A 21,398-nucleotide genomic window follows, 5' to 3' on the forward strand; every position below is an offset into this window, starting at 1 on the left:
AGTTAGGTTAAAATATGAACTTGCTTTATTTAAAACAAGCACTGCCTGCAACCCTGATAAAGTAAGTAACTGTTCAATAAAAAGAAGTGCGAGTTAAGCAAGAACGCTTACAACCGCAAGTACAAGGCATCCAGCATAATGAAGAATGAGCTCGGATGAAGTAAATAACCGTCTACTTGACTCGTCTGATGGCAAAGCCGAGCAAGATGACAGTGAACAAGCCAATGAACTTAGGTTTGCTCTTACTATCATCAAAAATTGATCCTAAACGTCGTGATAAATGGCGGCACTGCGTAAGCTATTGTAACTGTACGTTGCCTATATAACCACACACTTTTATTTTGTAGCTTTAATACTTTTGTTGTTTTCGAACTTGTTTCAAACAGAAAATCTGTGCGGATTGCCCCAGAGAGCACATTATCAACAGTAATTCCACCTGAAGCCAGTATACCGGCCTTCAATGCAAGAAGACTTACCCTAGAAACGTCAGATGTTCTCGGTATAAAGGCTGCAACCAGAAAACACGGAAATCCCAATTAACTATGTAGGTTATATAATTACACTACTGTTTTACAGGGAAATTGCCCTCTGCCTTACCAAGTTTAACCCGCCACAGGCAAACCATCTCAGTTGAAGTATCCAGAAACTCAAGTGAAACAAATGTACGAGATGAAAGCAATGTCGAAGAGATTGAACCCAAGTAAAAATTTCTTTGGTACCGTACAATCTCAATCTAATTTAGTCCACCTTTTGTTCATCCTTTTACGTTCCAGCCATAGGTAGAATGCATGTAAATAGTTTTTGCTGCGGATTTACAACGACATTTATACAATTGGAAAGTTATAGAGTTTAACTTTAACAGATATTCATTCAAGCCGATGAAATGGAAACTCGCTGTAGAACAATTACTGCATTTCTTTTTGTGTATAATATTGTATGTGACGCGTGAGGGTGGCTAAAGCTCGCTCTTAAACGTTGATTCAAAAAACGGTACGTAAATTTTTGAACACGTTATACTTACAAAAGCATCACATTTAGCACCGATTAGCTTTATCGTTGCTATTTTCAATATTTTGTATTACCGGCACCCTCCAGTCTAAGTCGCATTGTACTTTTTGGTAACTGTGTGGTGCCAAAATGCGGTTTCATTCACGAAAAATCACGATAATTACGTTCTCGGTTTTTCAAGCTACGCAACAATCAAAATTTTGGTTGATTCTTTGTATAATATGACTGCTGGGATTTTGGCACCGATACCGTATTCATTACAGGAACGAAAGTCAGACAGAAGCTTCGGATAAAAATGAAACAACAATGACGACTGAAGACGACGAAAATATTCCGGCGCACCACACCAACGACGCACTCACCCAGCAGCAAATAATGGGTTTGTTCTTGTCTGTTTTTACCCGTATTTCGCTGTTAATGGGGAGAGTTTATCAATTATACATACAAGTTGAGCTGGCGTGCGTCAGATGAGGGATTACAGGCAAAAGACATTACCTAAGCAATATGTGGTAACATTTGCTTAATTTATAAAATATTTAGCTGAATCTATGACTCATATGAGCATAGGGCATAACTTGCAAAGTTCAACATACAAGCGCGATTAATAAATTTACAATCAAAGTAATTGTAATTGAAAAAGTTGCTTATCGTTTTTTTTATGTTTTTAAACCGAAAAACTCTAATTTTTTTCGAGGTATTGTCTGGACAAAGTGAATAAAATAAATCAAGGCAAGGCAGATAAATAATATCGACAAGTTCCGGCAAATTTTAACCTTACGAGAGAATTTGAATTAAAAGACAACGACATCAAACGACACGCATAATCTTCCATCCATTTCATGTTAAAGCATTTAAGGAGGCGTTTGATTTATTCGATAATGATGGTGGAGGAACAATCGATGAACACGAATTAAAAGAAACTCTCCAATCCGTCGGAATTGAGATCGAGGAATCGGAAATTCACGACATTATGTCGAGAGTGGACAAAGACGGTAAAAAATCTATCAATCGACAACGTGTTAGTTGAAGTTGGTAAAAACGTAAAAACTGTTTTGAAGTGTTGTAAGCTATGAAGATATGTCGGCTACTTGATGTCATTGGAGTCAAAGCCGATACAATAGTGTAGTGAAAATAGACCATGACGCAGTAGTAAAACCTCACGACAATAACTGTCAGTTAATCTGTTCTGACAGCAGCAGTTCTGGTTCTGATACTCAATTTCAATCATGGAGTTAGCTATGTCAATGATTTCCCAAAGACTGAAAGTATAACTTACATCAATGTAGCAGAATACAAATTCAATTGACACATTGTATTACAGGGGACGGGGCAATCGATTTTGACGACTTTCTTAACCTCATGACTAACACAGAGATGTTTATGGAGGCCTTTGGTGAGACGTGACCCGAACTACCTAGTTAAATATATCCCATCAGCAGATGGGCTTAACCAAATAGAATTTGCGCAAGTTAAAAACATATAATCAGGAAGGGATTGTTGTTTTAGTTTCCGATCACGATCCAGCTAGCGAGCAACCTCAACAACGGGAAAAAGACGTTGTATTGTTCGACGCCGTGACCGAGTTTGTGAAGAAATCGGCCTTGAAAGATGCCCATGAGATAGTGGGGTAAGGTTAAAAGTGACCTTGCGGTAGGTCCAAGTCGTATCGTACCCATTCATACAGACGAGTATGAAGGTTTTTATGAAATAGACTCTCATAACGAAAAAACAAACTGTTCTTAATATGACGTGATCTCAAACGCAATATAACGTAGATATTACGCCAAAAAGTACAAGAAAGTGGTGACACCAAACACTGCAAACAAAGGAGCTCACGTGGTAGGGCATTATGCAAATGGGGCGAGATTGCTAGGGCTGAGCCAAAGACAATTCATCCAACAAATGAAGAAACTACTGCAGGGCCAAACATTTGAAAGTGGGTTTGTACATCTTGTGTTTGCAATGACATATGACGGGATGCAGTCATTTGACTCTGCGTGATTGTATGGTGACGTCATATTTGTCAATGTACATCTTTTCCGATAATACGAAATGATTCGTCCGAAACGACAGTTAACTACAGTAAAACTCCCAATATGGGTCCTACACTTTATGGCATTTTAATTTGTTAGCAAATTCACAACAGCAACAACATTTACCACAAACTACATTTTTAATTCTTTTTAGAGTATCCAATATTTAATGCATTGTCCGACATTTCAGACAAACAAGAAAGGGATAGTCCTTACGCGCAACCCCTTCAGATGTCGGTTATACGGTCGTTGACGACGTCATCGACCTCAAAAAGAAAAGCTCCAAAGAAAGAAAAAAAGAAAAAGTTGCCGGTTCCGCCCAAACGTTAGTGTCAACTCCATTACAATTTGTTATCTCTGTTTTTGAAGAGTTCATTAATTGTATTATTCTGCTAACACTTGCGGGTGTTGCTTATGTAACCGAAACGATTTATGACTTACATAATATGGTTAAGATAAATCGTGAAGACTGAGAATTGGTTCTTTGATTCCATATTTGTTTTTGTAAAAGCTGACTGTTGTTTACGGCCAGTGTGCACCTGGCTTGCCTCACCGCATTTAAAATCATAAAACGTAATTCCACGTACGGTTCGCTTTCAAAGCGCCTGGTATTGGAAAGATCAAACATTTTTGCAAAACAAACAAGATTATTGTGCAGACGATGCAAAGATAACAATGTACGGTATGATACTAATGGACATCTCTTACGTCTTTTTGCAGCTGTCTTGGCGGGCGGGCTATCTATGGAGACGCAGAGACTCTCGGAAAGTAATCCTATGAGTCTGCTTATACGACAATTATCCACCTCTCAAACAGCAACAGCTCTTCCGGGAGCAAACGTCGACCAATCTAAGAGGAATGAGAAGATTATCCCAGAGGTGGTGTTGATCAAAAACTTGAGCATATTTATGAAAGATTCTCATTTATGTGTGATTGAGCACACGATAAATATTCAATAATTTTCTTTCCAAAAACAGACTCGTTTAGCTCGTCTCCTTGATTCATATATCTTTTACATCCACACGAGCTGTTCGGTATTTAACCAATGGCCTCATTTTATGTACAGCTTATGCTTTGTATACATAACTGCAAATTGCTTTTTTCAGAGTATTTTTAAAGACCCGTTGCAAAAAAAATCGAGTCTGGCGAAACCGCAAGAAAAGGCAATATTTCTATTTTGCTTACAAGTATCTTTTATAAAATAAATCGCATAATTCTTAACCTAGTCGTTGCCAGAAAAAAAATAATTGATACCAGTCATGCAAACCGCGCGAAAATAAAATAGCTGTGTGGTTTGAGCTAATTTTTTTTTCATAATGTATCTTCCTGTTTTTAAAAGATCAAATGTGAGAGCAAAAAGAAAGACGAAATCACGCGGCACAAGCCCGGCTGGGTAAGCCAGAGAAATAAAATGTACGACGTCGTGATAAATATCCCACCTTGCTACAGAAACGTCCAGGTTGACACACTACCAAAGTTACGAAAAAAGGTATTTTGAGACGTCCTTACAGGCTTTGATAATATTTTAAGACTTTTTCGTTGACAAAAAGTGTCATAGGTAAAAGGTTAGCGCACGAAAGTTCGTAAGTTTATGTCAGCCTTGCATTTTTCCGACCATTATGTGAAGCTGAATATTGTTTTAACATTTTACATCCATGATACGATGAAGACTATAATGCCTTAGCTATCCAAGACTGTAAGTACACTAGTTATAGAATTTAAAACTTTTCTCGGTCGAAGAGACTGGAAATTAACATTAAAGTTTATTTCCTACGAACTACACCATGAACAATACCTTATTGATTACCCATGCTTGTAACGATTTCTTTTCCCTGTACCTGGAAATTCCAAGATCTTCCAAGTGGCATCCAAAAACAGATTTTATATCAGTTGAATACGTTAATTAATGTGGCACATTTGGACCTAAACTGTATCGTGACAAATGGGAATTACATATCAAAGAGTTTATTTTTTATTCAAAACACAGAGTTTGTTAACGATTTCTGAACATTCTCTGAAACGAACTGACATTTGCTGTGTATTTCATGGATTGCAAAATGACAGCTAAAGAAATTGAATAAAATGCGCTTCATTTCACAATTTGTTTATCTTTTTTGTAACCTTTCTCGTGGTAAATAAAACGCCGCTCAAAATTCGACGTATAAGCATTTAATTAATCAATATTTCTAACAATCTCTCGATTGCTACCTTGTATAGCTTAAGTTTAGCAAACATCGTGGTGGGCCCGCCGACATTATGACCCTGAAGTACGGCCATCGGGTCGAAACATTTCTCATGTAAAGATCTTTGAAGAACTTGTTTTATTTTAAAGAGAGCGTCAAAGCTGACGTTGCTATGTCATAATTTTGAAACAACATGTCATTACGTTGTTTGGCACTTTTAATCACGATCCATGGCATGTGAAATTGCAGTTGAAATGACTTAGAAATAATTAAAATCAATACACGGCCGATGGTGTACGAATGATATGAATCGTCATTTTTGCCGAAGAGAAACTTGTTCATGTCATTACCAGTGCTCATCACATTACCTTTACTCAGCAACCAAACTACAACGTGTAGTCAAGCTATGTACTTTTGATAAAATATACGACAAAATTTTTATAAACTTAAAAATGTTGCGTTCGATGGAAGACATTTTTCATCTATTTAGGTGGATGAGATCAAGGGACGTTTCAGCAACAACATTGCGAAGCAGAAGATTGAACGCAGCCTCCGGCATTACAAAGAGCTGGACTCCAGGAGGATCCCATCCCCAGTCCTCTACGAGCAATTCAAAAAAGTATGACGTTATAATGACGTCACACGTAATCATTAATCAGTCGCGTATGAAATGGGATGTTTTACCTTTTTGCTGATCCTTTTTAAGGTGTTCTGCGCGTACAGCAGCGCAAGAACCAACAACAGCACAGCAGTCTCCTGCAGACAGCTGGGGAAAGCGAGTACACTGAATGATTTCCAACGCGGAAAGTCTGCTCCGTCGAGATGCTGACGTCAGGCCCAGAATATTCCGAACAAAAATTTAATAAGAAAAAGAGGCGACTATCCACGAAATGTCTGATAATGCTTTCAAATTTAAATTGAGGAGGTTTCTTCTGCTGACTTCGAATACCCAATAACCCAAAATCATTAAGGGAATGAAATATTTTATTGCGTTTAAGCAGAATTTTCGCAATCTACCTCATATCAAATTTAGCAATACCATCAATCATTTTTTATTAAACTGAATAATTGACTGTTGCCAAGCAATTTTATCTAAGTTATCGTTTGATGAGTGGTTTGTAAAATTTGGAATCAATGCATATACAACAAAATAGTCGCAAATGCAGAGGATAATATAAAAGATGTTGCAATTGTAGCATATGTAACGGGAACCGCAGTAAGTATTTTTGATAAACTTAGTTGCTATCGGAATGTTTCTCTGCATTGATTATTCGGTAGAAGCCAAAGTCTTACAAAAAATTACGTCATCTCAGTTGTTTTTGTTCAAGATAGCGCTAACTTAGCGCCACCAGACGATCAACAAATGTTACAAAATGAATAAACCAAATCGTAATTGTTTCTGTTTTACCTATACCTCTGTTTGGCACTGCGGTGAGTAAATTATTTTTGTCTCAAAGTAATGAGGATAAAAAAGCGAAAGCCTGATATTAAATCTGCGTATACAAAAATATAATTTGTGAAAGAAATTTACTAAATTAGGTATATCATTCGATACCAAATAAAGGTGAGAGATACTTTAAACATGAAAGCCAATAAAAAAAACTGTATTGCTTTATTACCTCATCACCACGTGTATAAAGACTTCATGCAGAGTTTACCAGGCATAAAAACGCGTTTCATCTCCAATAACTTTCAATAAAAATAACCCAACTTTTATAGTGTTCGACGTATTGCTTATAAACAGACATCCAAATACGACAACCGGTAGCACATACACGTATCTATATGTTTACGTATCGTTTTTCAAAAGGGACGTGTTGCTTTTAATTTGTTAAAAGGATTTCTGGTCTCTCTTTGGCTGTAACCAGGTGTTTACAAATGTTGTTTACATTGGCCGAAAGCTTTCCCCGATAAGATTGGACGCAGAATCAGAACAAAATAAAAAAGAGGCCTGCAGAAAGGCGACAATTATCGCGCGGTTAATAGCCAGGTTGGAGCCGAAAAACAGCATCTGTCCATTCATAGCAATTGCTTTTAGAAGGTCGCTTGCTGCTTGCGAGATGGCTGGCACTCCTTTTACTTTGCAACTATAACCCAAAACGCTCTTGTATCAAGCAGCATTTTGAACTAAACGCAGTTTCGCGCAAAGATATTCAGTTAAACCTAAACCCGTAGATTTGTAGAGGTTTTGAGATTTGTACCAAAAGATTTTGAGATTTGTACCAAAAGGTGGACAATCAAGTACAAAACTGTTGAATTTTCTAAGCGAAACAAGAGCTAACCATTGAAGCACATTTAAATCGTTATGTCAAGAAAAGGTAACAATGCAAGGCTTCGATATACGAATGCTTAATTCTAATATTATAGTTATAGTGAACAAATGAGTATTGGTACTGTTTTGTGTTTAAATTTAGTGGATGCACGAAGTGCAGTTTCAAGCATATGTGGTGAAAAAGGCAGATTGACTATCGAGGGAATTTAGATTCAGAAACATACGTTTTTTGTACCATGTGACTCCGAACAAACAAATTTGGAAAAGATCGCTTATAATCCACGATTAATTTATTTAGTTTTACACAAGGAATTTTGACAAGTTTTTGGTGTAAGACACGGATAATGCAAAATACGGCTAAAATTTCCGATGCCGATATACAGTACAAAAGCAGCAGATGACAAAAGCATTATTAAGTTCAATTTCGTGTCATCTTTAATTGCATCTGCTGTAATAGAATGAATTTTGAAAGTCTATATACAGCAGTTGGAGTTGTATTAATAAGGGGTAGACGTCAGAGATAAAACCGAACAAAGTGATAGTTTTCGGAGGCTAAAATCTTGAAAACTTTCAGTGTTTTATGTTCAGATGTTCAGATCTGTTTAAATAGATACCATAGATACTATAGACCTATCATTGTGTTCTGAAAGAATTACGCAAGCTAGGTACTCCGTATTTTTGATTATGTGTAGCTTATACATTTTCAGGTTTAAATGAACGATTCCAGACACTTTCCAAAAGCCGGTTTGGCTGCCATGACGTCATATCCGGAGAACTGGAAAGCTTTTCAACAGGTGGCTCCAAATCCAAATCTTCAAACAAATATGATGCAGGTGCGTTAGATATTTGAGTGCGTATATGAGCAAAACCTGATAAAAAATTATAATGAAATGTGTTGCACGTGCTGCACGCATGTACACATGAGAAACGTCAACACGTACAACTCGCTCAAGTTTTTCACAAACGAGCCGATTTACTCCAAACAAATAAACCAAGTTAGGCTTTCTGAAGACTGGTGTATAGTAAAAAATCAAGTAACTTAGAAGACAGTGTACGTCGACACGCCAAGCGCACACAGTTTCTCGTCGAAAGCGAATTTCAGTGTTTTTTGGAAGTCTTTGTAAATTTGAAGCATTAGTCTCCGATGAAAAATGTACACAAGAAAAAATTTTAAAGGACAAAAAAAGCATCACAAAGCAAAACGTTTTGGCAAAAATCAGATTTTTTAAAATGTATGTCAAATTTAATCCGACCTATATAATCAGTACGCTCCGTTACACTTCCTTGAGCATCACATTTATCCTGTGGGATTGAAAATCGTTGCGAGCTTAACAACTGGCCTAATCCGTTTATTCGAAACGCTTGTAGCAAATTAGTCGGAGGATTATCTGCATTAACATGTCGGAAGGCGTCGACTAGCTTAGTGTGAACAAATGCCATTTCCAGGGCGATGACTATAACAGACTTTCCAAAGCAAATGGCGAATATTTTCGTGCGCTTAGGCAACAGAGTTGTAGGTCGTCACCCTATCACTCATCATTATAGATTAGAAGATCAAAGTAATTTCACCAACAACATGTGATCTACACCAAAGTTAGTGAATGTATACCTTTGGCGTGCGCAGGCTTTGGTTTTGGTATTCTAGGTTCCGGTAGAGGGAGCGAGAGCGTTTGGAGTCGATTCATCTCCAAATTCCGACAGGTACCCAATCGAGGAAACTATCAACAAGTGCACCAAGATGACGAAAAAGAAAATAGCAGACAAGAAGTAACGATAAGCTTAAATTAAACATTTATCCAAAACTTATGTAACCATCTATCGAAAATCATTTATTAACAGCATTAAAGTCACGACTGAATCAACTATACCTATTTAATCAAAGTAATTGACATCAAATATTTTTTAATAACTCTGAATTTTCCTAAAGGTATCGACGCTACGAGAAGCCACCATATTCCTACGTGGGCCTGATCGCTCTCGCTATTCGGAGCTCCAGCACAAAGATGCTTAAACTCTCTGAAATTCTTACTAGGATAAGCGCCATGTTTCCATTTTTTAAGGTAGGTCGAATAATACTGCTACAAGTTTTCTCAACCTGTTTACACTACTTTCTGCTTAGTTAACTTTTTTTTCATACAGGGGGAATACCAGGGCTGGAGAGATTCTGTACGTCACAACTTGTCACAAAATAAATGCTTCAAAAAGGTAGAGAATACATAACCCAATTAGAAACATGTTATGTGTGTTGTGATAAGGCATTTGATGCCAATTATTGCCAACTGTGTGTTGCTAGGTGCTACCTGATCCTAGTCGTCCACACTCCAAAGGAAACTATTGGACTGTTGATTTAAACCTAATTCCTCCTGAAAAACTGAAACGTCAAAACACATCTGTGTCCAGAAATGTGGCGCCAGGCTATTCCTACGCAAAGTACTTGTTTAAAGTGATAAGACTGGATCTGTACAATAACTTTTTTTGCAAACAGTTTTTCCGTTTATTTAATTTCGTCAACTCGCTAGCTAGCTTGGTTAAAGAAACATATAATTCACTTGCGAGAAACCTCCGTGTTGACCCAGCCTAACACACAATTTCTACACAGAGATCTAACGAGCATATTTGACCTAGAGACTGGCCAACTGAAGGTACCGGCCAGTGTAGGAAAACAACATGGTTTCCACGCAGAAAACAGCGACCAGATAAGTGGGTCTTCGGTGTGTGCTGGTGTGTAAAGAGGAACAAATAACTTATAGAAAAAATAGGCCTAGCGCATTTTCCGAGTTTTTAAAGTTCCTTTCAACAGAGGAAATCCACTCTTCTTGGTATCCAACTGTTCCCAGCCAAGCGGTGAAGAATGCCACAGCATCAGGCCAACACTACAATGTCAAGTATAACGAAGTCAATGACAACTTGCCACAGACCACAAACAACGATCACACTCAACTATCAGATGAAGATGCGATATGCAGGTTGAATACACGTATGAAAATACTGTTCAAGGTTTAGTGCAATCATTAAATTTTACCAAGCATTTTCCAACGAAATTTTAGCGACTTGCCAACCAAATATAATAACCAACTTTGCTTTCCAGCAATAAAGTCAGTTCAAGTACTGACGTACAGCAAGATAACACCATACTCCAAACAGATGCAAAGTCAAAAGAAGATTCCGAGATTTCAGACAACGAATCACTTGCTTCCAGCGAAAGTTCTGTACCCACTGACAGCTCAGATGAGGATTCGGAACACCGCACGATGGCAGTAAAGCAATCAAGGTCACCAGAGGCCAGCACGAAGAAGGTAGTAAAGAGAAAACGTCGTTATAGATCTAAGAGAGAGAAAAGTAAGTTTACAAAAATCGGAAAATCCACCAGCGCCTTTGAAAAAGAACCTTCTGTTAGATCGTGCTCCACATCAAAGCCAGAGTTTCTGAATCACAAAACGGCAGAGAAATCCAACCAAAAGAAAGATGAAAGGAAAAAGCCTATACCACGTGACCTCGTTCCACCCAATCAAAAACCTTTCGGTGACAAGCACGTGACAGAAAAAACGTTACAAAACGACTTGAAGAAGTCGGTCTTTTGGTCAAATATAGACCAGACTGTGGGTCCTGAAGGGCCACCAAACATAACATGGGCATCTGCAGATTCACTGGAAGCGGTCAAGCCCTACTTTGAATCCGAATCGACAACCAACGCTGATAATTGGAGCATACTGCCAACCAACCATCAGTCTATGGTTAGGGCCACAGACCACGGTTACGGCGGATGTCAAGAAAATGGCCGGTCGTACACAACCAAAACAATCGATGCAATAGAAGACCAAAGTGAATTTTTAACAGAACAGGCCTCGATACTGCATGGACGTCAAGATGTACCAAACAGAACATTCAATAACCATTTGATAAATGCAGAAGGGAGTACAGAGATTGGGGGCTCATGGGTGATACCCGAAGCAAATCCGATTATAAACGGTCCTTTGATGCCATATCGGTTTAATGACATGCGTCAGTGGGAAAATAACATACTGCCACCCCCTTATAATGGGCCTTTGTTAAACAGCCAACCTTTTCATCATCCAAATAGCGTGTTTAGCTCAGTTCCACTGAGGTATGATAACAGTGGTGTTTGCCGAGCTGCTTCCAATAATATGAACGCTCCAGTTAATTTCAACAATGCGTTTGACCCGTTCACCACATCCAACATGTAGAATGACTTGAAATGTTTTACTGGACGTTCTACTTTAAAAACTCACTGTGTTTTACGTCATACTTATGACTGCCAATTTTTGTTACAACAATGAACATGCTTTTCTGTGAACTTGTTAAGAAACAACAGACCCAAAATGTTTAGTGGGTATTATTGTATGGCAAAGCACAGCTCAAGCAGGTTGGTAAAATACACATATATAGCGCCAAGTATCGTAAAATAGAATACTGCAGAGTTAAGAAAGTTAGGTAAAAAAAGGTAAGGTAAGGTTTTTTTGGCAAGGTAAACAAAACCACTATTTTGATACAATTTGCTGAGTAAAGAAGCAAATAAAACATATCCAAAGGCAAACACTAAGTGTTGCCCTCAAAATTCATCATGTTTTGTACCACTGAATTCAGTGTGGGAAATGTAACCATCCTTATCCACGTCTTCCATGGCAAGAATATCTTCAATGAGTTTTACTTCATCATCCAGGGACATTGGTTTTGCATTCGCATCCGTGACTTCTTTCCGAAGGTACTCTCTCAGCTTTACACACAGTTTTTCAGTAAATACAATTAATTTTCTGAGATATACGCCAATTAGTAAGTCAATGTTTTTAGTGATGAATCTGACCCAGAATGTTCACCACGGGACAGAATAAAATGTCAGTATGAATAATGCGCAGTAATATGACCTAGCACAGTGATAATGTAATTTAATGGAAACCTCAAATTTTGAAAGAAACTTGTCTCCATCGATATCCATTTCTTTAAACACCTTTGGATGTCTTGGGCCTTCTTCTGCATGAACTAATTCCACTTCAAAGACAAGAGTACCTCCAGGCATTTGAGGAAGATCTTTTTAAATTGAGTTTTAGTTGATTAACAACAATCCATAATTATCACGTGGAAAACTATTTGGAAGCATCACCTAGCGTAAGATTCACTTATCTGCTAAACACATATTGGAATTTTTGTATAAGGCTTTTAAACTGAGTTACTGTTTGCAGCCAATTATTCGATGTAATATTGTGGGCCTGTTCAAAAAATCTAAACATTTTTCTATTATTCTGTAACAAAATGAATAAGCGCAATATAATTTTTAGACCAAGAATTTTAGAATTGCAGCTCACCTGCTAAAAGCAATGTCATAATTTGAAATTCTATCTGACTATGAACTATCCATGTGCATAGAAAAACTGAAGTAATAACTTACGACCACCACCATGTCCATATGCCATATGTGGGGGAACTGTTAACTTTCGTTTTTCACCCGGACACATATTTACTAATCCTTCATCAAAACCTTCTATAACTTCGCCAGTTCCTAATTGAAACCTATAAGGCTTCTCCTCAATGCTGAAATAAATTTAATGCTGGATGAGTCAGTTCCAACACCAAGAAAAGATTCCTGTTTTACGTACTCCATATTATTGACATAATACCTCTTGTCAAATGTCTCCCCGGTATCGGCCTTCTTTCCAACAAAATGCACGAACATTTGGTCACCGTATTTGCTTTCACGTTCACATTCTGGTGGCTTGTAAAGCACATCGATTTTGAAGTGTGGTGTGCAATGACTCAAAGGCAATGATGTTGAAAGCAGGCTGACAGCAATTAACAAAGTCTTGAATGGCTTCTTTGACATAATAAACATTAAATGATGATTCTTATAAACAGAATATTCAAACAAAATATTCATTATACAGCTGCAATTATGTAAGGTTTGATTATCACCCTTCAGACAATCTATTCTCAATAAACAAGCAAATTGCATATTTGTAGTTATTTTATCTAAACGTGGACATAATGAATCACAATTTAATAAAACTGTTTTATACCGAGTCTGGTATGTTGAACAAATCGTTATGATTCTTTCGTATAACAATGATACTTTACGACAAAACTTAGTCCAGTAGTTCTCAACCTTTTTCATTTTCATGACACCAAATCTTCTTGTAATACCAAACAGAACAGCCAATGACGAGTTGATAAATACACAAGAAGTACAGAGATTGGGGTCAATAAGCAAACTTTTTTCATTTCCATGACCCCAAATCTCCTTTGGCAAACTCACCAAACCCCTTCACCATTTTTTGTTTATCAAGCTGGCAAATTCAGCCTTCTCAATCTTTCTCCGACTCAAACTTTGAGCATCAAGTACCTTGGTGAATTGATTTGCCATATCATACGACTAAATTAAATGCATTTAGAATTTACAAATTAAAATGCTCTTAATTTTCGATGCTAGGACCCAAGTACAAACTGCAATGAAAAACACAAAACTAATGTTGCTATCACGGTCAATAAATTTGGGCGTACCATAAGGTTGACAGATGGAGAAGATTACTAATCAAAAATATATAAACACTCTAAAATTTTGCTCTACATTACATGGTCTTTTGATTCAAGTTTCCATAACGTTTTCTTCGTTTGAACTTTATGTTTTTATAAAGCTTTATGTGCTACATTTCTTTTATTGTGCAGTTGTTAAAGTTGGATATAAATTAACATCTGTAAGTCTTTTACTCATCATAACTTAAGGAGGCCTAGCTTATAAGCTGTTTTTCTTTTTGAGAATTGAAACGGTTATTTTTGGTATTACTGGGGCTAACTTGGATGAATTTATTCAGTTTACATTGCTTCTTACTGATTGCATTGGAAGTGGGACTATTTTAACTCAAACGAACTCCAGAAACGAATTCATATTAGTTTCCATTTCCAAGGTAAGATTCGGAGTTTAATTTCTAAAGTCACTTTTAGCAACGGTACACAATCTTACAATGGACGCTTAATGGAAAGTTACTTCTAATCATCATATCTTATGTCTCTTATGTTTCAGATGCTAACATCTATTTTTCATTTTTACCGCATCCTTAGAGGAGATTACTATTCCATTGTTATACCATGCATGGTTAAGTTGGGCGATCCAAACTGCAGAGTTTGGTGTACTCAATACTATTTTTCATGAGCTTCAGTGATGCACTTAATGGTGCGTTTTTTCAATTGATTTAAAGATTAAACAAGTTAAATTGTATAACTGCGCACCAGCACTTGTCGTTTTTGGTTGTTTGGCGCACCCAACACCTTGCTGAAAATGGTCACAGCCTAATCCGCAATATTGTAGAAGTCTACCTTTATTTGCTTTTATGAATTCTGATAGTCTTTTTAGGGAAAACCCCTAATTGCAAACACTATTTTCAAAGCATTTCAAGTTTTCAACATCACATATTTTTAGCACAGCGCATTCACTTTCGCCTTGGTTAGACATGCACAACTCCAAACACAAACAACAAATTAAAAATACTTTCTCCAACAACAACACAACAATTAAAAATACTTACCTTGTGCCATATCTGATCGATGCGAACAATAAGCCAATCAGCGATTTTCTCCAGGGCAACCAGTTTTGTTCGACAGGATTTGATAATTAATTATTCTTCATATCGAGGAAATGTTACTGCCTTTTACCTTTTTATTTGAAATCTTCTTCTCGCGAATTAGTTTGACGTTTTGGATAAAATTCAGTAACCAGGAGAGCAATTAGTACATTATCTTTGCCCCACACGGTGAGTCGGCGACAAGCGCGAGGCAATTTATTTGAGTGGACATCCACCCTCCTCTCGGCCTTGCTTTGCAAAGACACCAGCTATCGACCAAGTGTTTTGTTCAAGAGTACGCCCAAAAATCAAGCTTGCATTGAAGCTGCGCGGCAGTGACCTTTATCACTGCGTTACCGACAATTTATTTAAAATAAATTGCGTGATTCTACTGTATTTTGGCTGAATAACGTAATCTTGAAAACAGTAAGATTTGGTTGCTGTAATTCTTACTAATTCCATTAAACACCAGCAAATCTGTTCACATTTATTAATGTAATTATTCGTTTCCCAAGAATGACACGGCGCAAAGCATTTGTTGTCACGGCTTCGAATGACACCAACCACATCTCATGGACACACCTCCGTGCTAAATCCACGATCAACCTGCGATTAACTCAACAACTCTGCATGACTGCTGTTCGGATTAAGTTAACTGGAAGTAGACGGCAAACCTATCCCGCTGGTTGTGTCAAATACTCGCACCGTTTCATCAGCTGAAGCCGACAACAGCAATCGACCGTCGCTAAAACAAGAACAGAAAGAAAGTTGATGAAAAAGGTCTGATTTATTTTTCAAATTTTTGAGTAAAGTTTTTGAGTGTTGAGTAAACCCCACTCAAACTACATAGTAGGTAATGCACCAACTTCACCCAATTCTGGAGTCGTGCACATGGTCACTCTTGTTGTTTGTGATGATGTTGTATTTGTTGTTTGGCGAACAACGAACAGATCTGTGCTGTCGGTATGTAGCGAAGTAAATTACCTTGATAGAGCTAAATCGTATATTTGATCAGAATGACCAACGAAAGTGGCCAGAAGCTCTCCCGACCTAGCGTCCCATTGCCGACTTATCCCATCCAAACAACCGCTGAAGACTGTAGTTCCATTCCACAAGATGCTTGTGATTCCCTCCTAAACGGTGAAAAGTCGACCAAGTTAGCTCCATAAATACTTTTATTTGTTTGAGTTGTGTGTCAACTCACAGGGTGTTGGCATTTGTGCCTTATTTGTCCGGACTTCAAATCCCAAATCGTCAGCTGACCGTTTAACGATGCTGTAGCTGCAAGGGGTAAGCTGAAAAAAATTAATAATTCGTGATAATAAAGCAACAAATTATGTTTGGCACTTACCAGTGCTTCGTTGCAACAACTGTCTTGAAGAAAATCTTCAAATCCTTCAGTAAGTGAGTATCACATCTTACCTGTTTGAAAAAGAAACCTTTTCTACGCTAAAATCGGTTTCTTGATTTCCTCTTGTCCCATACGTAGCAGATATCTAATCCAAAAACAAAAATAAATTCAATTTTCACTTGAAATAAGCAACAATAAAGAATATTTTCACATAATTCAAAAAGATAAAAACAATTATAATTGAACAGCCAACTGTAAAGCAGTTATAGACAATATCAAAATATGCAAAAATTATTATTTGTGCCAACAAACAACCAGATATAAACACCTTGCCAGTAGCTAGGCTAATTAGCTTTGAGCTACCATCCACTGAAGCAGTGAGTACAACTTGGCCGTCTGGAGAACATCTGACATCGTTTATACCGTCACGATGTGCGTTTTTACCTGGTAATGATCAATAGGTTTCGAACATATACAAACAAGAGAGACAAGACAAAATCATATAATCAAAACAAACACAATCCAAAGTACGGAAAGTTACACGAAGATACCATTATTTATAGGGATAAAACAAACTAAATATATCTTTAAGGCCTTTTCATGTCCAAGCCATGGAGAACAGTAACATTTAAGTAATACCTTTATTGATGGTATAAAGAACTTCTTGTGTTTTAAGGTCAAAGATTCTCACTGAACCATCTGCATAGCCAAGTGCAGCTTTCTTTCCGTCAGGAAAGATATCACCACATGTGCATCCATCTCCGTGACTCTATGGTAGTTTTTAAACAATGACAACATTCTGTAATTGCAACCATACCAGACCAAGAAACATATCACACTGGGGTATTTTTGACAGTACTTTCCAGAAAAGCTATCATCATATACCTGATATGTTTTGCAATCACCACTTGGTATCTTCCAAAGCCATGCTTCACCGTCAGTTGTGCCAGCCATTAGCACTGGGGCAACTGGATGCCATTTCAACCACTTTAAATTGCAGAAACATGGATGATAAAAACACAATCAGGAAACACAATATTTCAAAGTTCATGCAGATATATAGATATAGAGCAGAGTAAATCTGAAAGTTTCAAATAGTAGGTCTTTGGTACTTTGAAACAATAGATAAGCTCACTTCAAGGTCTCCTCCTGTTTGGAATTCCCACACTTCCTCTCTTGTGTCCATCTTCCAAACTTTTATTGCACCACTGATGTCGCCCATGGCAACAAATGATGAATCGGCACTGAAGCAAGCACAGGTCACGCTGTCTTGTCCTTGGTACAGTATATGATATTAACATATTACGTTGCATTCCATACTAAAAATTTTTATTTTACCTTTGTGATCAACCAGAACATCACCGGTTTCAATTTCCCAAACATAACCTTTATCGTCAACACCACCTGATACTGCATGTTTTCCAGATTTGTCTACATCTACTACAAACACTTCTCCTGTAATCAAACAATCATTAGAAGATCGAAGGCTGTGTTCAACGCATCCTACCAAAGTGAATAAGTCGATATTTTATCGGCATTCAGACTCACCTTTATGTTGTTGAAAGATGAGGTCAGCATTATCATACTGCTGCTGCTCTTCCTCTGGACTTTCATCATCATCTTCACCTGAGTCAGGATCATCTTGCATGTCGGTCTCTACATTCAATCAGCAAAACTGGGGTTAACCAATAGGACGAAGATAGCCATAAGCTAGTCATTTCAGTACAGTAATATACATCCATGCTCATTGTCAGCAAATTAAACTCACCACTAAAATCTTTAGTTTCAATGGTTCCTTCTTCGTCCATTGGTGTTTGATCCATTTTTAGACAGCAGACTCTGATTTCCTAAAACCTGTATAAAACCGTGACATCATACGTCTAACAGTTAAAATCTCTTGCATATAACATGTATACTTGTACCAAATAAACGTAAACTCTTATGCTTTCAATTATTAAACAAAACTGTGGAATGGTTTTAAATGAAAAAGGTAAACTGATGCAATATCTCGGAGCAAAACATGTTCACTACTTGTTTAAATGCAATAATCAGGTAAATACGAATGATAAAATATCCAAATCTATTGCAGGTGGATATTGGATATTTAATGGAAAAACTGGCAAGCATGAAAAACAATGGTGGTTAAGAAGATATATCTACATGTACATTAATTGTGATTTATTTAAAACTGATGTGTTTTGAGAAAATGGTAGCCTATTTTCAATATACTAGATTAACTGGAGTAACAGCGGGTGATTTCACAATGTAAATTTTCATTACAAAATGTAGCAATTGTAACAAAACCAAATATATCAAACAAATGATGTAATTACAATGCAAATTTGTCAAATTACAAACCATCAATCCTTTTTTGGAAACAAGTGGTCTATAACTTGCCGAACACTATAATCATTATTAAGAATATGTGAATAAACAACACCTAAAACCAGTTCATTAAATTTCATTCCTATAAGCCTGTAATGAGGTGGGAATACGAGAAAATTTATCGACTGTAAAACAGGCCAAAATACTAACTCACTTCCAACCATTAACGGAATTTTGTCCTTTATTTCTTCAACAGTTTTTTCCGAAGAATAATTTTTCAGTTTGCTTAGGCCACCAATGTAAAAAACATAATACACAGGAGCTATTGCAACATCCAGAAATACTTTTCTTGAAACAGCATAGCGAGATTTTCCTTTGAATTTGTTGTCAAGAAATCTATACCAGTAATGCAATACTGGGGCACATGCTGTTGATAAAATTGTCATGTTTCTTGAACGTTCTTTGTCCCACAATTTTTCATGAAACTGAGACTCTGCTGTTTGAGTCAAGCAATCAGCAACCAAAGTTATACCTCCTGCTGTCACTGTGTTTGCAACGACTGCATATCTGTTAGTAAACAGGGATTGAAGGGCCCTAGAAAAAGATTTAAGCCAAATAGACATACTGCACACAATTGCACCACGTTTTAAACGCTGTTACAATACATGAAAAACTTAATACCTGCAAGAGATTCACAGTCTATGATATTATATTGAAGCAAAAATTTTTAAACAAAAAAATCATACAGGGCACAGTATGAAACTGATATACAAATGTAAATCCAGTATATATAATACAATAGAATTCGCCTATATCAACACTTTTTTGTTGGTCCCGGTGAAATTCCTATCTTTTACGTACATTCGAGTTTGTCAATATTGACACTTTTTTTGATCCCCCAGAGAATTTTTTTCGTTTACAGTGACAGTTGTAACTCTTCTTCTCACTCCAGGACATAATCGCACTTACAACTTTATCGCATGACAGTTTAGGTTGCCTAGTCGTATTTGACATAATTATGATGTCACTGTGTAACCTTACTGTAGTACAGTATATTGCTCCGCATCAGTACCGTCTGCGAGCGTATTGCGTGTAAATACAACTACCATTATTTTTCACGATCTTGTTTGTGTTGTTCTTTGCCATAGGGTACGCCAAAACATAAAATTAAGCGGCAGTGCTGATTTGAGTACACATTTAACCCTTACATTGAACTAAAACCGGAATTTAGGAACAATTTATATTGACTCGTCTTTATCAGTGGTCGGCAAACTGTGGGCCGCGGCCCAAATGTGGGCCTTCAACCAAAATATAATGGGCGGCATTTTGTATCCTGTAACCAAGTTAATGTGGGCCAAGTGATAGTTCCAGTGATTTTTTCTATTAACCTGGTTAACTTGAAGCGTTAGCAATCTACTTTTAGATGTTTTTTTCCATCTTAAGTAAAGGTTAACTACAGCTACTTCGGCAAACACAACCAGTAACTCCCCACTTACACAGTGTTTATTGTTACGTCATATTGAGAATGCAAGTCTATTTTTATTTATAACGCTAATACTTCACTACCTTAGCTATCTAGCCCCTAGCCCTCCATCTTTACCATTTGTGACTTGGACGATAGTTGAATAATAATTCACAATGAGTGTTTGAAGGATATCTAAGTCCCACTTCAGTCAGCGAACAGTTATATGTAGAGGTTCAAGCTTTATTTTATCAGTATTGATGAAACGATAATTTCCAGAAAAATGTGAAAGCTGAATCTAAATTTCATATTTCACAAACAACATGTTAAATTTAGGGTAGCGAGGACTGACTGCTATAGTCAGCTAGCGGAACTTTAACCTACGCTCGCACAAACCAATACACGTTTTAGTTTCTAGGTCGCAATACAATTTAACATTAGTGATGCGAGTGTATTTTCATTTGCTAACTGTCGGTTAATTGTAGGTTACCGCATATCGCTAAAACCTGTGGAAAGCAAGTAAATAGATTAAAAGTTAATTGAAGTTATGCTAATAGCTTTAACAAATAATGTCTGCTGCGAAAAAGAGAAAAGCAAATAGAAATTATTAGTGAGCTAGTAATATTTACTGCATTATATTTCACATTTGATGTTGGGCCTTCATTTACTAATGAAGTGAAAATTTGGGCCATCGTACTAAAAGTTTGCCGACCACTGGTCTATATCGGACATTTTCTTCATCGCCTTGAGGTGTCGTTATAGGCGAATTGTACTGCAGATATAAAACTATTTCGTATTTCTTAAATCCGTTTATAGTTAATAATAACAAACAAAAATAATTACAAAACAGGTAACTACTTAAATAAAACTCTTTACATGTTTCACAACTTCTACTGATGGATATTGATAATACGCAGTTAGATATGCAATAAAACTTACACTACATCAGGATTCTAACCAGTCCTTAATTTGTTTGATCTTGTAGTTATTGTTCATAACATGAGAGAATATAATATCAAGCAACAATTCATTTGCTTTCATGCCAACTATTCTAAAATGCGGAGGAAGCAATAAAAAATTGAAAGTTTGAAAGACGGGCCAAAAAAGTATGTCAATACTCAACATAATTGGAAGTTTATTCCTTATTTCTTCAACTGTCTCTTCCTGGGATAACTTCTTCAATTTGCACAAGCTGC

The 21,398-nt window shown here is 36.9% G+C and overlaps 5 protein-coding genes across 8 annotated transcripts; 2 read left to right on the forward strand and 3 right to left on the reverse strand.

The window, feature by feature from the left end:
- LOC143468310 (uncharacterized) lies at positions 1-6,190 on the forward strand. The gene is made up of 14 exons (XM_076965437.1): positions 1-234; positions 387-499; positions 577-700; positions 1,272-1,387; positions 1,857-2,000; positions 2,330-2,401; positions 2,515-2,635; positions 2,784-2,944; positions 3,232-3,366; positions 3,762-3,919; positions 4,148-4,204; positions 4,381-4,530; positions 5,715-5,843; positions 5,931-6,190. Exons 1-14 carry the CDS (start codon positions 146-148, stop codon positions 6,051-6,053), a joined length of 1,692 nt encoding a protein of 563 aa, XP_076821552.1. The 5' UTR covers positions 1-145; the 3' UTR covers positions 6,054-6,190.
- Positions 6,191-7,181: 991 nt separating this feature from the next.
- Positions 7,182-11,832, forward strand: LOC143468442 (uncharacterized). Of its 4 annotated transcripts, XM_076965662.1 has the most exons (10): positions 7,182-7,542; positions 8,204-8,329; positions 9,142-9,263; positions 9,424-9,556; positions 9,636-9,701; positions 9,790-9,926; positions 10,096-10,217; positions 10,297-10,462; positions 10,585-10,792; positions 10,894-11,109. In XM_076965662.1, the coding sequence occupies exons 2-10, from the start codon at positions 8,210-8,212 to the stop codon at positions 10,963-10,965; spliced, it is 1,146 nt and encodes a 381-aa protein (XP_076821777.1). In that variant the 5' UTR covers positions 7,182-7,542; positions 8,204-8,209; the 3' UTR covers positions 10,966-11,109. The 4 variants fall into 4 exon arrangements, with proteins under 4 accessions (XP_076821777.1, XP_076821775.1, XP_076821774.1 ...); XM_076965660.1 differs by having other exon boundaries at positions 7,185-7,542; positions 8,189-8,329; positions 10,585-11,754; XM_076965659.1 differs by having other exon boundaries at positions 7,186-7,542; positions 10,585-11,754.
- A 2-nt stretch (positions 11,833-11,834) lies between these two features.
- Positions 11,835-14,838, reverse strand: LOC143468446 (peptidyl-prolyl cis-trans isomerase FKBP14-like). Its single transcript, XM_076965665.1, has 4 exons — positions 13,130-14,838; positions 12,901-13,043; positions 12,412-12,542; positions 11,835-12,231 (listed from the first exon to the last, which is right to left on the reverse strand). The coding sequence occupies exons 1-4, from the start codon at positions 13,624-13,626 to the stop codon at positions 12,067-12,069; spliced, it is 936 nt and encodes a 311-aa protein (XP_076821780.1). The 5' UTR covers positions 13,627-14,838; the 3' UTR covers positions 11,835-12,066.
- Positions 14,839-15,537: 699 nt separating this feature from the next.
- On the reverse strand, positions 15,538-18,792 carry LOC143468445 (angio-associated migratory cell protein-like). The gene is made up of 12 exons (XM_076965664.1): positions 18,774-18,792; positions 18,184-18,269; positions 17,964-18,071; positions 17,754-17,870; positions 17,551-17,690; positions 17,301-17,402; positions 17,055-17,184; positions 16,744-16,859; positions 16,487-16,560; positions 16,269-16,359; positions 16,049-16,197; positions 15,538-15,809 (listed from the first exon to the last, which is right to left on the reverse strand). Exons 2-12 carry the CDS (start codon positions 18,236-18,238, stop codon positions 15,716-15,718), a joined length of 1,176 nt encoding a protein of 391 aa, XP_076821779.1. The 5' UTR covers positions 18,239-18,269; positions 18,774-18,792; the 3' UTR covers positions 15,538-15,715.
- LOC143468447 (mpv17-like protein 2) lies at positions 18,270-21,148 on the reverse strand. Its single transcript, XM_076965666.1, has one exon. The coding sequence runs from the start codon at positions 19,361-19,363 to the stop codon at positions 18,776-18,778; it is 588 nt and encodes a 195-aa protein (XP_076821781.1). The 5' UTR covers positions 19,364-21,148; the 3' UTR covers positions 18,270-18,775.
- Positions 21,149-21,398: the final 250 nt, after the last annotated feature.

This window comes from Clavelina lepadiformis, chromosome 8, assembly GCF_947623445.1.
Source record: "Clavelina lepadiformis chromosome 8, kaClaLepa1.1, whole genome shotgun sequence".
Lineage (NCBI taxonomy): Eukaryota > Metazoa > Chordata > Ascidiacea > Aplousobranchia > Clavelinidae > Clavelina > Clavelina lepadiformis.